At 39.7% G+C, this 16,527-nt stretch overlaps 1 protein-coding gene across 9 annotated transcripts in view; it reads right to left on the bottom strand.

The window, feature by feature from the left end:
* The window catches only part of Ambra1 (autophagy and beclin 1 regulator 1), a 223,351-nt gene that overhangs the window by 137,428 nt on the left and 69,396 nt on the right, over positions 1–16,527 (bottom strand). For 6 of the 9 annotated variants that reach the window (XM_042675938.1, XM_042675934.1, XM_042675940.1 and 3 more), the window contains 2 exons: positions 6,394–6,480; positions 2,182–2,361 (listed from right to left, as the gene is read on the bottom strand). In XM_042675938.1, the coding sequence (XP_042531872.1) occupies positions 2,182–2,361; positions 6,394–6,480 (267 nt within the window). The remainder of the gene's footprint in view (positions 1–2,181; positions 2,362–6,393; positions 6,481–16,527) is intronic. The other 3 variants (XM_042675937.1, XM_042675943.1, XM_042675939.1) reach the window with 2 other exon arrangements.

A 16,527-nucleotide genomic window follows, 5' to 3' on the forward strand; every position in this document is an offset into this window, starting at 1 on the left:
GAGGATCACAGTTCAAAGCCAGCCCAGGCAGGAAAATCCATGAGACTCTTATCTCCAATTAACCACCAGAAAACTATAAGTGGCACTGTGGTTCAAGTGGTAGAGCACTAGTCTTGAGCTGAAGAGCTCAGGGACAGCACCCAGGCCCAGAATTCAAGACCCATGGCCAACCAAAAAAATTTAAAAAAAATAAAATAAAAGCAGAGTAGAGGGGTTGGAGGTGTGGATTAGTTGGTAGAGTGCTAACCAATGAATGAAAATGTCAGGTAATGAGTTTCAATCTCCATCTTTGCCGGAAGGCAGGGGAAGTAGAGTGGAGTAGAGGAATGGCTATTCCATTCCAATAATGCCAGTGAAACATAGGTGTGTGCGTCTGTATGTGAAGCTTAAGAATCCTTCAGGGCTGGGAAGGTAGCTCAGAGGTAGAGCGCTTGCCTTGCATGCATGAGGCCCTGGGTTCGATTCCTCAGCACCACATAAGCAAAAAGAAAAAAGCCGGAAGTGGTGGTGCTGTGGCTCAAGTGGTACAGAGCTAGCCTTGAGCTGAAGAGCTGAGGGACAGTGCCCAGGCCCAGAGTTCAGGCCCCACGACCGGTTGAAAAAACCAAAATACAGGCTGGGTATGTGGCTTAGTGGTAGAGTGCTTGCCTAGCATGCATGAAGCCCTGGGTTCGATACCTCAGTACCACAAGCAGAAAAAGCCAGAAGTGCTGTGGCTCAATTGGTAGAGTGCTAGCCTTGGGCAAAAAGAAGCTCAAGGACAGTGCCCAGGCCCTGAGTTCAAGACCCAGGACTTGCAAAACAAACAAACAAACAAAAATACCAAAATAAGCAGTGGCTCATGACTGTAATCCTAGTTACTCAAGACACTAAGATCTAAGGATTAAGACACTAAGATCTTAGTTATTAAGCAATCCCAGACAGAAAAGTCTGTGAGACTCTTATTTCCACTAGAAACTACCCCCCCCCCCAAAAAAAAACCAGAACTAGAGCTGCAGCTCAAAAAGTAGAATACTAGCCTTGAAAAAAAAGAAGCTCAGGGATAACACCCAGGCTCTGAGTTAAAACTTCAGGATTAAAAAAAAAGTCAAATGTCCAATTTGATATAAGCCAGAAAAACTCAATTACAGGCTAAGATGAAAAGTAAAAGATATGGGGGATAAAGGAGGACACAGGGGTCAGAAATATCAAGTTGGAGAAGGCAGAATGCAAAACTCAACAGTAAGATCAGGGATCTTAGAATTCTGGAACCTGGGATTGATCTTTCTCCTTTACATCACCCCTGCCCCATTCAACAATATCAAGAGGAACAAAAAGAAGAAAAATAGGAGGCAAAGGAAGCAAGGGATCATCTCTTAACTCACCATATTAATTCGACAGGTAATATATGACCTAGGAAGAGGAAGACTGAGAAAGTTAATAGAGCAGGACCACAAGTATCCTGTCAGAATATTGAGACAGAAAACTGCCTTTTAGGGCAAGCCAAGAATTAAAATTAAAAAAAAAACAAAAAACAAAAAAAACCGGGTGCTGATGGCTCACACCTGTAATCCTAGCTACTCAGAAGGCTAAGATCTGAGGACTGCAGTTCAAAGCCAACCTGGGTAAGAAAGTCCATGAGACTCTTACCTCCAATTAACTACCAGAAAATCAGAAAAGATGCTGTGGCTCAAAGTGGTAGAACAATAGCTTTGAGTCAAAGAGTCCAGGATGTGTCCAGGCCCAGAGTTCAAGCTCCACGATCGAGCTAAATAAATAATTTAAAAACAAACAAAAAAAACCCTCCACATCTACTCTGCTTGAGACTAATACCATCCTTACTCCCTGCCTGGCACCATGAATATAAACGTCCATGAAAAGAAGCATTCCACTATATACACAAAAGGGGCTTATAAATAAATGTTGTCTCAAGAGCCACAGCCATCTTCTCCCACTCTGGCCTAGGGCCCAGTAGGCTGTCCCTTGCTATGGGTGCCTGTGAATCAGCAATACCAATGCCAGAGATGGGAGTGCTCCCAAGCATTTGAGCCCTCTGTCCCTCACCCCATTATCCTGTTATCATAAATAATAATTTTGGGGTTGGAAGCAAAGAATGTTTACCAATGCTGGACAGACAGTGGCTAACTTGAAAAGCATGCATAACTTGGGAGGAGGGAGAAGGCAGGCCAAGTATGTACTTACTCAAAGTCCTCAAATTCCAAGTCAGTTCCCTCTACTGACGGACCCTGGTTGTCTGAGGAAGAAGAGGAGGTGGAAGAACGGAGACGGTTCTGTTGGTAGCGCATAGAGCGCTGGCGAATACTGTCTCTCCGTGAGAGATACTGGATCATCCTCTGGGCGTAGTATGCAGCAGGAGATAATCTGAGAGAGAGATGGACAAATAAAACTAACACTAATGTGGGGAATATTGTGAACGACAGTAAATCCAGCTCTCTCATGGCATCTCCCCGCTGAGGCAAATTCCGGATGCATGAAAAATACAGGACATTTAACTCACCAGGAGGTTTGTACTGCAGAATATATTTATCAGACTATCACCAGTGCTTCTGTTCTAAGGCAAATAGCAATTTAATCAGTCATCTTCTGTTGAAGGACTACCCTTTCTCAAGAGGATTAGCACTGAGCTTTTCTATTTAGCTTCTTAACCTGGCTTAGCTTCTCAGGGTGCCCTTAAAACATAGTCACAGCTTTTCTTTGATCACCTTGATCACCACAGACAAAAATGTAAGAAATGAGAAAAGCCTTCACATTCATCTACTCTTTCCATTTTGCAAATCAGAAAACAGGCCAGGGAATGGTAAGTACTGGATGATTAACAAAAGCACCACAAACACCTAAGTATCATTCAAGGTTATCATTTTCACTAGAACTTCTTTTCCCTCTCTGACAAATGTACGTAAGTCCAAATTTCACTTAATGCCTTATAACTGCATCTTTCAACCTCTTAGATTAATCACAGATATTTGTAACACGGAGAAAATATTTAGGGTAAGGATTGACAGTAATATATACCTGAGAAAACAGAAAGTCGAAAAAAAAATTTTCTACTCTAAGAATGAGAGCATAGAGGCAACATAGGTATATCTTTCTTACGAGCTATTCCAATAAATCATTAGTCTAGACTCTCATTCTTCAAACCAAGGATTCAATTATCTTAATATTCCCTGACAACTTCTAGTGCATTACACAATTCCCCACATTCCATTCCTTCATTCTCAAGTTTTCCTCCATCTCTCACAACACAGTTATATAATTTGAGGCTATGAAAAGAATAATAAGAGAAAAATGTTTTTTTGAGAATATTAAGTGAATTGCTAAGCATTTCAACTTAAAATCTGAGGCATATACTCTTACTAGGAATTTTATCATAAAGAAACAAGCAAGAGTACAAATATGTATATGTAAACATATATATATATATATACACATACACACATAAGGAAGTTCATTTAAGCATCATCAACACTAGTAAAAAGGTGGGAAATAACCAAATAGTGACAAATTAAATAAATTATACCCATAAAGAAACACTATGAAACCATTAAAAAAGATTAAATGATCCTCTATACTCAAAAAGTCTCTAAACTACAAATTTTAAGTGGAAGAAGAGTTAAAGAATAGTATGTATATATGAATATATATACAAAAATATGTATTTCTGTAATTAAGGGAAAAAACTAAGAGGAGACACAGTAATTCAACTGAGGACTCTTAAGGACTTTTATATTTTATATACTTCTATAAATGTTTGAATATAAAAAGAAAAAAGTTCATATCTTCTGTTACTTTCTAGTGGAAATCTAAAAAAACTGATCAAGAATAGAAACAGTTGTATCCAAATGGTATAAAAGGTATTTATTGCTGGGAGCAGTGGAACATTTTCATAATGTTCCTGGCTACTTAGGAACCTTGAGGTGCTGGACTGATAGTGACAGGATGAAAGTTTGAGACCAGCCTCAAACTTTTATCAAGGTCTAGTTTCAGAAACAAAACAACCAAAATACAAAATGAAAAATTGTTTGCAAACATCTTACACTTGGACTTTTCAGGGCCCTGAAACCTTGTCCTCAGTAATTCTACTGACACAGGCCAAAGGAGATCCTGCAGCCAACTGCAACAGGAAGTGAGCCTGTCTTGAAATGCCTGTCATCAGAGGTGGTATCCTTCTGTCAGATGCCAAATGCAATTCACAAGGAGGTAGGTGATGATCTTGGGAACTCAAAAGTCTGTGACATGGAATAATATGCCACTCTCAGCATCACCAAACTCAAATGAAATATAGTAAGTAGAACATACAGACATCTAGGCCAAGACCATCAGAGTACGAAAACTCTTTGCTAACAGCCTCAACTGGTGGAATTCTCATTATCCACTTGGGCCCCTATTCCCATGGTTTTGTTGTTGTTGTTGTTGTTTAATAAGGATCAATCACAGAAAACTAAAATTTCAACAGACAGAATACTCTTCAGTTGTTCTTATTGCTACCAAATACACAGAAATCTTCTGCCAAAAATCAATATCAATTAGATTCTCAAGTCAACCATATTAGACAAGAATGGAACAGGAAAAATGTTTTCAAGAAGGGAGCTGATCCTATAAAGTGACTTTATGTGACCATAAATATACTCATTCTTCAGTGATAGCCTACTCTCAAATGGAAAAATTATAATAATGTTACTGCTGATGGTAATGCTAATAAAGAATGCCTTTTATTGTAGGGATATAAATTCAGCACTAGGTAACCAAACTTATCTTACTATAGGACAGAAATTCCCTAAATTATGAAACTACATATCAGTGGTTACAAAACAAAACAAAACAGGGAAGAAAAAAATGTGAGAGAAAATTCTTAACATCCTAGCCTTGTCCTATCCACCTGGTAAGAGGAAAAGGAAAAAAATGACAGCTGTAAAGAGCTAAAAATCCATCAAACAATTCTAAAGTGTTCCAAGTGAAAATTTTAAGCATATAAATAACTCCTCAAGTTTTCTTCAAGGAAGAAACACCTATCACTCCAAAAAACACATACACACGCACACACAAAAACTATACTATGTTCAAAGAGAAAATATAAAAATCCCACTATCACAAAGTATGACACTTTCAGTAACCAAGAGATCAGGGCATGGATAAATATTGGAATATATGAAAAGAGGGCAAATAATGAATGCTCCTTAAAAACCACTGTTGAACCTTGTCAGGGAATGAGACTTCCATTAATGTCCTAAAAGAAATTGTTATATTTCTATGTGTTGCATCCCAGTGTTTAAAAGTACTTGACAATGGCAAAATTTCCTTCCTTTACTAAAGAATTCGTCACTTCCCAACATAACTAGAGACTAACATAAACTTCCTTGCTTCAGCCATCATATAAGTTGCCTATACATTGTTAAAGTCATCAACTCCTATTCCTGAGTCCTCAGATTGGCCATTTCTTGGTATGTAAAATGAAGTAAGGAGATAATTTAAAAATTCTGTTCACTAGTATCTCAAAAAGTATAGTATCATAACTGTGTCAACAACAAAATCATTTAATAGCCCTGGAATCAACCTAAAGATGTTTCCAAGTGGACTCAGTCAATCTGGTCAAAGCTCATTTAATTTTATCTGACCTATATTACTACCTTGGTAACCCAACTATTATAAAGTTATTCATTTGTCAAACTCTCAATACATGCTCTTGTATTAATTAAATAAAGTTCAGTTATCCCTTTTAGATCATTAGTGGAATCAATAAAACCAGCTGAGACAACCACAAGGGGCTACTCTCTACAAATAGATGGTATCCAATAACTCAATATTCTATCCTTGGTTCTGTTATCTACATCTGGGAAGGATAGGTTTTGAATTCATCTAATAACCTTAAAGGATATGCTCTAATAAAATGACAGTGTTTCATTGTTATTCTTTTTCACCTCTTCCTACAAGAGTCCCCAAAATGTTAAGTGAAAGTGCTTGTCTTCTGCCCTTTGATATTCTAAATTTCCTAAATTATAACAAATAGAAATGTTTTTGCTTTGTTTTAATTAATATTTTCCTATAGGTATATGTTCTTAAATTTTCAGTTCCCCTTTGGCTGTCCATTTGACTAGCAATGGCCTCAAGCCACTGGTAAAGAACATTGTGAGATGGCCTGTGGTTTTTGTAGCTTCCCCCTTCCCCCGACAGAAATGAGCCCCAAAGTACAAGAGCTCAGTCATAATCCTCTGTACCAGAGGTGCTATTCACTTACCTGCAAAACTTCCCAAACACCTGAATTCCTGTCTTAAAACTGTAACTGAAGAATAAAAGAGCACCAGGACCAGAGAGGCACAGGAAGGGCTTCCAACAGCTTGGCAACCCCAAGGGCCGCCCCTCCCTCCCACCTAGTGCCATTTCTCACTTTGGCCTTACCTCGCTGGGTCTGGGTAAATTGGGTGCTCTCTGGATCCTGCTCCATCATAACGGGATAATGAAATGAGAGAAGACTCCAGCAGCCTCCTAGCAGAGATTAAAAAAATGGCAATAATCCCTGTCAATTACCAACTCAGAGGTCATTCACAAGGGAAATGGGGGAGAGGTAAATAACATCCCCCTTTGCAGCCAGCTAACATCTATGATCGGGAACCTTACCCTTTCTACTAGCTAAGTATGTAAAAACATAAAGAGCTATAGAGAGCTCCCATATTAGGTGTGTCTATTTGTACTGTGCTGAAGAGTACTCTTTGGTGAGAAATCATGTCTTAGAAACATGATCTTTTTCTGCTTACAGTGCAACTAGTAGACAAATCAACATAGGAGGGAAAATCAACATAGGCTAAAATCAACATAGGAGGGAAAAGTAGGCATATATGTAGAGATTATCATGTGGTGCCAATGTTTATCTTAACATTTAGTTCCTCCATATCAGCAAAATCCACATTCCCATTCTGCTCTACCTATACCATTTTGTGAGGAAAAAGTACTCTTAGGGATCAACAAGATGAAATATACACACTTCTCATGGAGCACTCTTTGGATGCCAGGTAATATGCTAAGTAAGTAACTTCACATGTACTTCTTTCTTTAAAGCTCACTGCAATCTGGAGAAGTGGATTTTATTAAATATATGAGAACAGTGGGCCTAGAAATTAAAATATATGGCCTTCTGGCAAACAACTATTTTGCATCAGTGAAGGCCTGTCTTCAAATCTCTATATTGTACTTCAAGACCTTCCATAGCTAAACTATAATTTATCCCTGCTGAGCAACAGACACTAGCAAAGAAGGGAGACGTTCTACCACTCAGCTCCAGCCAACTGTTCCAAACTACAATGAAGACTCAATATTGCTGGCTCTCTTCCTACTCTGTAAAGGTAGCCAACAAAGACAAAATAAATAAATATAGACATACACACATACATACATACATACATACATAAAGGTAATCAGAAATCTGGACTTTTTTTCCCCCTATCATAGGGCTTGAACTCAGGTCTGGCACTGTCCCTGAGCTTTTCTGCTCAAGAACAGTGCTCTATCACTTTCAGCCACAGCGCTGCTTCAAGTTTTCTAGTGGTTAACTGGAGATAAGAACCTCACGGACTTTCTGGCCCCGGCTGGCTTTGAATCACAATCCTCAGATCTCAGCCTTCTGGGTAGCTAGGATTACAGAAGTGAGCCACTAGTACCCAGCTGAAATCTGGACTTCTGTATGAAATCTTCTAGTTGTTAAATTTTGGCTACACAATAAGGATCAATTAAAACACACCTCATATATATGACCTTCCTGGTCTACCATGTTTTGCTATCCTGCTTCCCAATAATATTTATGCACTGGGAGCCAATGAAGCTCCTATCTTAAAATGTTTCAAAGGAAGCGGTTTCAGAAAAAAATGCATATTGTTCCTCTCTAGCAACATCTTGCCTGGCTCTGCTAGGAATAAGGTCTCTAGCTCCCTGTCAGACTCTTCTTTAAAGGAGATCTGGACAGCAGCTATCAATCATTTTCAATTGAGTTAATTCAATTTAATGCTATTAAAACTAGCAGGCTTTAGGTATAGTCATGTGCAGTCACTTTATCCCAGAAACTGGCATAAAGAAGCATTTTCCCCAAATCAGACTATGGAAGAAACACAGCCAAGGCCCTAAAGAACTCTGCTTTCCAACTTTTCTGCAGGGCTTCCCCTGCAGAAAACAAGACCATATGTCCACTCTTCTAACAAATGGAGCACTGAACGAGAACAGACAATATAACTCAAAGAAAGAAAAGAACAAAATACATCTTCCTGATTGAATGCCTAAGTCCTCAGTAATATCATTAAGTTTACAAGAACAGAAAGGTTGTGCTTTTTGGAACTAAGATGTGGCTCAAATGGTAGAGTGCCTGCTGTAAGTGAAAAAAGCCAAGCCAGGGCCAGTGTCAGCATTATTATTTTATTTTTTGGTCTGAGATTGGGACTCAAACTTGGTACGTGATGTTTTTGCTCACTGGCTAGTGCTCTATCAACTGAACCATGCCTCCAACCTCAAGTGCCAGCATTATTTTGTTGGTTGTGGTACTTGAACTCAGGACCTGGGATCTGTCCCTGGGCATTTTTGTTCAAGGCTAGTGCTCTACCACTTTGAGCCACTTCTGGTTTTCTGGTGGTTAACTGGAGATGAGTCTCCTGGCCTTTCCTACCCTGGCTAGCTTTTAACCTGGTGATCCTCAGATCTCAGCCCTCTCAGTAGCTAGGATACAGGCGTGAACCACCAGTGCCAGGCCAGTGCCGGCATTATTTTAAAAGAAGAAGAAACGAAGAAGAAGAAGAAGAAGAAGAAGAAGAAGAAGAAGAGGAGGAGGAGGAGGAAGAGGAGGAGGAGGAGAAAAAAGCTGTGCTTCATAAATCCTAAAGCATACTTTTTATACATTCTAATCTATCATAACTTGGGATCAATCTTGTAATTGCCACTTTTTCCTTCTTTAAGACATAAAATAATGCTTATCTTTCAGCCTTTGAAATAGAAGATGTTTGCCCTAGGGGAAAATGACACATAGACTAGAGAAAAAAGAAAAACTTTTGAGAATTATTTATTCAGTACGTTTATGTCACATTTTAAAAATTAATTTATAGCCAGGTGCCAGTGGCTCATGCCTATAATCCTAGCTACTCAGGAGGCTGAAATCTGAGGATCACAGTTCAAAGCCAGCCCAGGCAGTAAAAGCTGTGAAACTCTTATCTCCAATTAACTACCAGAAAACTGGAAGTGGTGCTGTGGTTCAAGTGGCAGAGCACTCACCTTGAGCTGAAGAGCTGAGGGACAGACAGCGCCCAGGCCCAGAGTTCAAGCCCCATAACCGACACCCCCCCAAAAAAAACATTATTTTTAACTGGTGCTGGTGGCTCACTCGTGTCTTTTTATTTTTTTTTGGGGGGGGGGGTCCGGTCGTGGGGCCTGAACTCTGGGCCTGGGCGCTGTCCCTCAGCTCTTCAGCTCAAGACTAGCGCTCTACCACTTGAGCCACAGCGCCACTTCCGGGTTTTTTCTTTTTGCTTATGTGGTGCTGAGGAATCGAACCCAGGGCCTCATGCATGCAAGACAAGCGCTCTACCCCTGAGCCACCTTCCCAGCCCCTCATGTAATTCTAACTACCAGAGATCCAGAGATCTTGAGGACTGAGGATGGAGGCCAACTAGGGAAAATGCATGCGAGACACCTTCTTACCCATAGCTGAACTCAGTGGTACATGTCATCCCAGCCAATCAGGTGGCTGAAGTCAGGAGAATGCGGGTCTAGGGAAACCCTGGCAGAAAAGTTTGCAAGACCTCTTCTTAACAATTGAGTTCAGTGGTATATGCCTGTCAACTTAGCTACAACAGAAAGTACAAATAAGAGAAGTAACAACCAGGCTGACTTAGCCAAAAAGACCAGAGCCCAAAAGGGTAGAGGCATAGCTCAAGCGGAAGAGTGCACACCTAACAAGCAAAAAGCCCTCAGTTCAAACCCCAGTACTAGAAATTAACTGGTATATAAGAACATTAAATTGAAAGTTGGTGAAGCACTTTGCTATGTTTCAATATTTGGGTCAGGTTAAGCATATCTCTTTAAACATATTTATCTCTGTTAAAATCTAATTTTCTGAACTATATAGTACATTATTGTTACTATAGTCACCCTCCTGTGCAACAGCAATGAGAATTTCCTGTTAGTAATTATAACTTAGTGTATTCATTAATCAACCAATGTCGTTTTCTACAGTACTTATTCATTACTAATAAATTAGTTCCTTAAGATCTAAGTAAGAGTTAAAAATGGAAGGTCTGGGAACAGCTGTCTACCCTAGAAAATTTGTAAGACTGTTCCAATCCCTGGATTTAGTCCTGCTAGCTCTAAACCCTGTTGTTGTATTGCCCTCCAAATAGCTGCTTAGTAGAGGCCTTTTGATGAGAAGCATCCTCCAGAATGACCAGAACACAGCCTTAGTCAGTGGTTTAGCCTGAAAATGTTAAGCTAGAAGGCAACTATTACCCCTACTACATCAAGGCAGTGACAGCACTGAGAGATTCTGAGAGAGCTGTATTAGGGAGGCTATAAAGGAGATTCCTAAACTGAAAGTGTTTAAACAACTTCCATTTCCATGATTCCATCTGATATTCCTGCAAAGTCTACTTCCCACCCTAACTTCCTATCTTAATTAGGAAGACATTTAAATCAGAGTAAAATCAAAATATTAAGTAAACTTTGTCTCTAGGGAGTCCTTGCTGAGGTTCTTTTGGAACATGTATCCTCTGTGCCTACTTACTATAGAATCTTTTGGCACCAACTGCTCCACAAATAATGTAGTGGGCCTGGAAAGCCACATATACAACATTTTAACTGCTAATGCACAAAATAAAGAAAACCAATCAGGACGAATAGTACTACGTCACACATACAGATCACTGATGAAACACAAATTCCTTGCATCATGTGGAGTTAAAACAGACTTCTTCAATTGATGTCAAATAAAGAAAGAACTATAGTTACTAAACAAACATCATCACCACCACTACCACTCCTAGCACCTCAGAGAAAGATCTTTCTCTCCTAGTGTTAGCTTCTTGCAGAGAGCCACCTAGTAAAAAGTACCATGAGAAAAATGGAATGGGTTGGCAGCCATGTGCCTTCTGCTCTGGCCCCCACAAATGGGATTTGACTTAATGACCTATCATCCAATTTGATAATCTGAAATCAGGAAGGGCAGAAGGGAGGCGTCAGATAAACTTGTTTGGGCTTGAAGCTGACATTTCATTCTGACCTATAATCTCAATTTAGAAATGTTTTAAAGAAGCTGGGGGGGGGGGGGGACGGACTGTGGAAGAGGAGGGGGGAAGCTCCTTTCTTTTCCCTACCAGCTTATCTGGTTCATTGTCTATACCAATGATGTCTAAGCAAAAAGTAACTAGAGCTATGCTATTCTGATCTGCTACAGAGCAGACAGAATAATCAAAAGCCTTTCACCAATAAAAGTATTTTGTAAAAGTCTGGACCACTATTATATCAAACTGTACACTGCCTTGTATATTGAATATGTAAGAAACTTCAGTATTGAATTTTTTTTGGGGGGGAGGGGGGGTCCGGTCGTGGGGCTGAACTCTGGACCTGGGCTCTGTCCCTCAGCTCTTCAGCTCAAGGCTAGCGCTCTACTACTTGAGCCACAGTGCCACTTCCGGCTTTTTTTCTTTTTGCTTATGTGGTGCTGAGGAATCGAACCCAGGACCTCATGCATGCAAGGCAAGTGCTCTACCACTGAGCCACCTTCCCAGCCTCAGTATTGAATATTTAAAAACATTCAACACCCAACATAATGATAACAAATATAACACAAAGAAAATTAGCCATAAAAGCATAGACATATTTGTATATAAACATACTTATATAGAGAGCAGAAGAAAATGACAGAGAAGAAAACACAAAATGCTAACAATTGGGAATGTGAGTTTAAAAGTATATGAAATTTTCTTTTTTTTTTTTTGGTCGGTCGTGGCGCTTGAACTCTGGGCCTGGGCATTGTCCCTCAGCTCTTCAGCTCAAGGCGAGCACTCTACCACTTGAGCTACAGCGCCACTTCCGGTTTTCTGGTGGTTTATTGGAGATAGGAGTCTCACGGTCTCTCCTGCCCGGGCTGGCTTTGAACCGCGATCCTCAGATCTCAGCCTCCTGAGTAGCTAGGATTACAGGCGTGAGCCACCAGCGCCTGGCTTAAAAGTATATGAAAATTTTTGTATTATTTTTGGAATTTTTCTGCAACCTGAAATTAAAACATCTAATCCAAAAATCTAAAAATATTGAAATTCTGTATGTAGATAATCATTTTCTTCTTTTCTGTTTTCTTATGCTAGCTCTGGGTTTGAATTCTGAGTCTGGACACTGTCCTTGAGCATTTTTGCTCAAGGCTAGCACTGTGCCACTTGAGCCACACTTCGACTTCTAGCTTTTTTGGTGGTTCACTGACTATAACAATCTCATCAACTTTCCTGCCCAGGCAGGTTTCAAACTGTGATCTTCAGATGTTAGCCTCATGAGTAGCTAGGATTACACACGAGTCATCAGCAACTAGTTTCTTTAATATTTGCTTCCCTCATTTATTTCTAAGATAATATTTCATAATCTTCCAACAGTGGTCAATTGTGTTGTGTATGATGGCTGTCAGTAAAATGCAATTACTTCAAGTAGATTCACACTGTCATTAAAGATATTATTTCTGTTCTTTTTAAAAAAATAATAACACCTCTGTTTGAGAAAGAGCTAAAAATTTGTAATTTTAAGTAAAACTCGTTTTCCTAAACTTTAAGAAATCATGGTCATGAAAACTTTTATAACTTAAAGTTATTTTTAAATATTCAAAATCAGGGTGTTCTGCTGGGTGCCAATGGCTCCAGCCTGTTATCCTAGCTACTCAGAAGGCTGAGATCTGAGGATCCCAGATCAAAGCCAGCTCAGACAGAAAAGGTCTGCCAGACTCTTATCTCCAATTAACCACCAAAAAACCGGAAGAGATGCTGTGGCTCTAGTGGTAGAGCACTAGCTTTGAGATGAAGAGCTGAGGGACAGTACCCAGGCCCTGAATTCAAGCCCCACAACCGACAAAAAAAAAAAAATTCCTTGAAAGAAAGCTGGGCATCATAGCTGGAACATACTTGTAACCCTGGCTACTTAGGAGGCTAAAGCAGAAGGATCAGAGTTAAAGACAAGCCTGTGCAATATAGAAAGACCCTGTCTCATAAGAGGGGATAAGGTGAGTGGCTTGGCAAACCCTGGATTGACAAAATGGTTTTAAAAAAAATTACTACAGAGTCATAAGTGTATTGAAACAATAAAGTAACAGATACACAATTTAAATTGTAAATTCCTAATACTATATTGAACATAATAACTATTTGTTCCCTCCACTTATTACTTCCAGTATTTTCAAGGTGTTCTCTGTATTACCTTTAATAACTAGAAAGACAATAATAACCAAAGAAAACTGGTCAGGGCAAATGAGATGGATCATCTAAAAGAAAAAGCTTTCACTTCAAATTTAATAGATATCAGTCTTTGAAGAACAGAAACTCTGGGTGTTAGTCTAGACAGAATAAACAAGCCAATGTCAACTCCTCCTTAGTAAACAATTATACCCTAAAGACATGCTTCATACTGGTTGTCAGATCACAGAGAAAATCAATACCCTAAAGCAAACAAAGTTGTTCAGACCTTCTGCAACCAGTGGAAACAACTGTCAGAACTCAACAGCCTCTACATAGAAACTAAGATGCCGCTAATGTCCTGTGCCTAAGGCATTATTTCCTTACCTGGTTTCAATGACTGGGTGGCATCTGCTATACAATTCAAGACAGCCAAACTCAATTCCCTTCAGCCTAGAAGATAAAATCTAAATGCCTCAGCTTGGCACCTAAAGCTTTGCAGCAAAATTTCTCATTATTTTTAGGTATACTATATGCACTATCAGCAGTTTTCAAACTTTTGGTCTCAGGACTCCTTAAACACTATGTGAACTCTGCTGTGGCTCACACTTATAATCTTAGCCACTTGGGAGGACTGGGTTTAAGGCTAGCCCTTGCAAAAAGACTTCTTCTCAACCAATAGCTGAGTATGGTGGCTCACATCTTTCATCCCAGCTACTTGGGAGGCAGAGATCATAAGAATCGTAATTCCAGGCCAGCCTGGCCAAAAAAGTTCACAAGACCCCATCTCAGCAGAAAAGGCTAGGCATGAGGTATATATTTGTTATCCCAGCTACAGCAGGAAACAAAAACAGGAGAATTACCATCCAGGACAAACGTCTCATCACTACACGTTGAAAAGAGGCTGGAAATGTTACTCAAGTGACTAGCCCTCTGTTCAAACCCTAGTACAGGAAAGAAAGGAAAGAAGGAAGAAAGGAAGGAAGGAAGAGGGAGGGAGGGAGGGAGGGAGGGAGGGAGAGAGAGGGGGGGAGAGAGAGAGAGAGAGAGAGAGAAAGAAAGAAAGAAAGAAAGAAAGAAAGAAAGAAAGAAAGAAAGAAAGAAAGAAAGAAAGAAAGAAAGAAAGAAAGAGAAAGAGAAAGAAAAGAGAAAGAAAGGAAAAGAAAAGAAAGAAAGAGGAGGAAAGGAGGAGGAAGAATTAGAAGAGGAGGAAAAAGACTACTAAGGGCCCTAAAGAGGTTTTGTTTACATGGCTTCTATCTTACCAATATTTACCATATTTAAAACCACAATTAGCAGGGTTTTGGTGGCTCATGCCTGTAATCCTAGCTACTCAGGAGGCTGAGATTTGAGGATCACGGTTCAAGCCAGTCCAGGCAGGAAAGTCTGTAAGATTCTCCAATTAACCACCAGAAAACCAGAAATGGCATTGTGGCTCAAATGGTAGAATACTAGCAAGCCTTGGGCTGAAGAGCGTGAGGGACAGCGCCCAGGCCCAGAGTTCAAGTCCCATAACCAACAAAAACAAAAACAAAAAAAACCCACCACAATTAGTAAAACTAAGATTTTTCTTTTTTGTGTGTATAGTACTAGGTTTGAACACAGGACCTAGGTTAGCTATTCTGTCAGCCCCACAGCTGAGAAATTTTTTAACAAATGAGCACAAATTCAATTGGAAATCAGGATGATAATCTTATTACATGTCATGAAGCCTCTAGAAAACTCCACTATACATCCATAAAGAATGAGACTAAAAAGATAAAGAACATCTCAGCATTGTTATAAAAACAGCTTTGGCTACTGGGATTCCAGACCATACTTGGAGAGCCATCTAAACACCATCACTATGGTACCTCAGCAGTATTTATCTTGGCCATTTCGTCTTTCTGGAAAATTCTTCTCCCTCGTCTCTGCCTATAAAAATATTTCAAAGTTCTAGAAGTGGCGCTGTGGCTCAAGTGATACAGTGCTAGCCTTGAGCTAAGAGCTCAGGGTCAGCGCCCAGGCCCAGAGTTCAAGCTCCACAACCACCACTAACAACAACAAAATTCAAAGGTCAAATATTTGATTCCTCCAACTAGAAACTTAAGTCTCTCAATATGCCCAAAGTATTCTCTTAAGAAGCTTGCTTCCAAGTAATCTTACAAGCATGTCTTTCTTGTCCCTACTGATAGATTACAAGCTACAGGAAGAAGTATATTTGTTCCAAGACATCTTTTTATCCCCATCAAAACTCGCATCCAGTTGTGTGCTCGTTGGTATGGACTGGGGACCACTTTTGTGAAGCAGCAGCTGAGGAGACTCTGGTGTTTGCCATGGCCCATGAAGAGCCCAAGGAAGGAATCAAGACTGAGAACAATGATCACATTAAAATTTGAGGTGGCAGGACAGGATGGTTCTGTGGTGCAGATTAAGAGGTATATACCACTTAGTAAACTAATAAAAGCCTATTGTGAACAACAGGGTTTGTCAATGATCAGATCAGATTCTGATTTGACAGGTAGCCAATCAATGAAACATACCTGCACAGTTGGAAATCGAGGATAAAGATACAATTGATGTGTTCCAGCATCAGACTGGTGGTATCTACTAAAACAGGGAACCTGCTACTATGCTCCAGAACTTTGTTCTTAAGACAAAGAATATGGAAGTGGCGCTGTAGCTCAAGTGGTAGAGCACTCACCTTGAGCTGAAGAGCTGAGGGACAGCGCCCAGGCCCAGAGTTCAAGCCCCACAACCGACAAAAAAAAAAAAAAAGAAGACAAAGAATATGTTCTTAGTTAGAAAACTAAAAGTTCTTACCTTACTCAGGTAACTGTAACCCCTTTGTATAGTACTTTTACAATTAAAAAAAGGGGGGGCGAGGGGAGGATGGGATAGGAAGGGGAAACAAAGGAGGAGGCTACAATGCTTGATAAGAAAATGTATTCATTATCTTGCCCATGTAATTGTAACCCCTCTGTACAGTATTTTCACAATAAAAAGTAAAAAAAAAAAAAAAGAAATGACACACTCAGTGGAAAAAAAAAAAAGAAAACTGCAATTTGGTTCCATCAATCCTGAGTACTACAGTATTGCTTTCACTATTATTTCATTTTCCCCTTTCCTATTCCTTTATTGTACAAACTGGTATATGTGC

This window comes from Dipodomys spectabilis, unplaced genomic scaffold, assembly GCF_019054845.1.
Source record: "Dipodomys spectabilis isolate Male_0828 unplaced genomic scaffold, ASM1905484v1 ptg000030l, whole genome shotgun sequence".
NCBI classification, from domain to species: Eukaryota; Metazoa; Chordata; class Mammalia; order Rodentia; family Heteromyidae; genus Dipodomys; species Dipodomys spectabilis.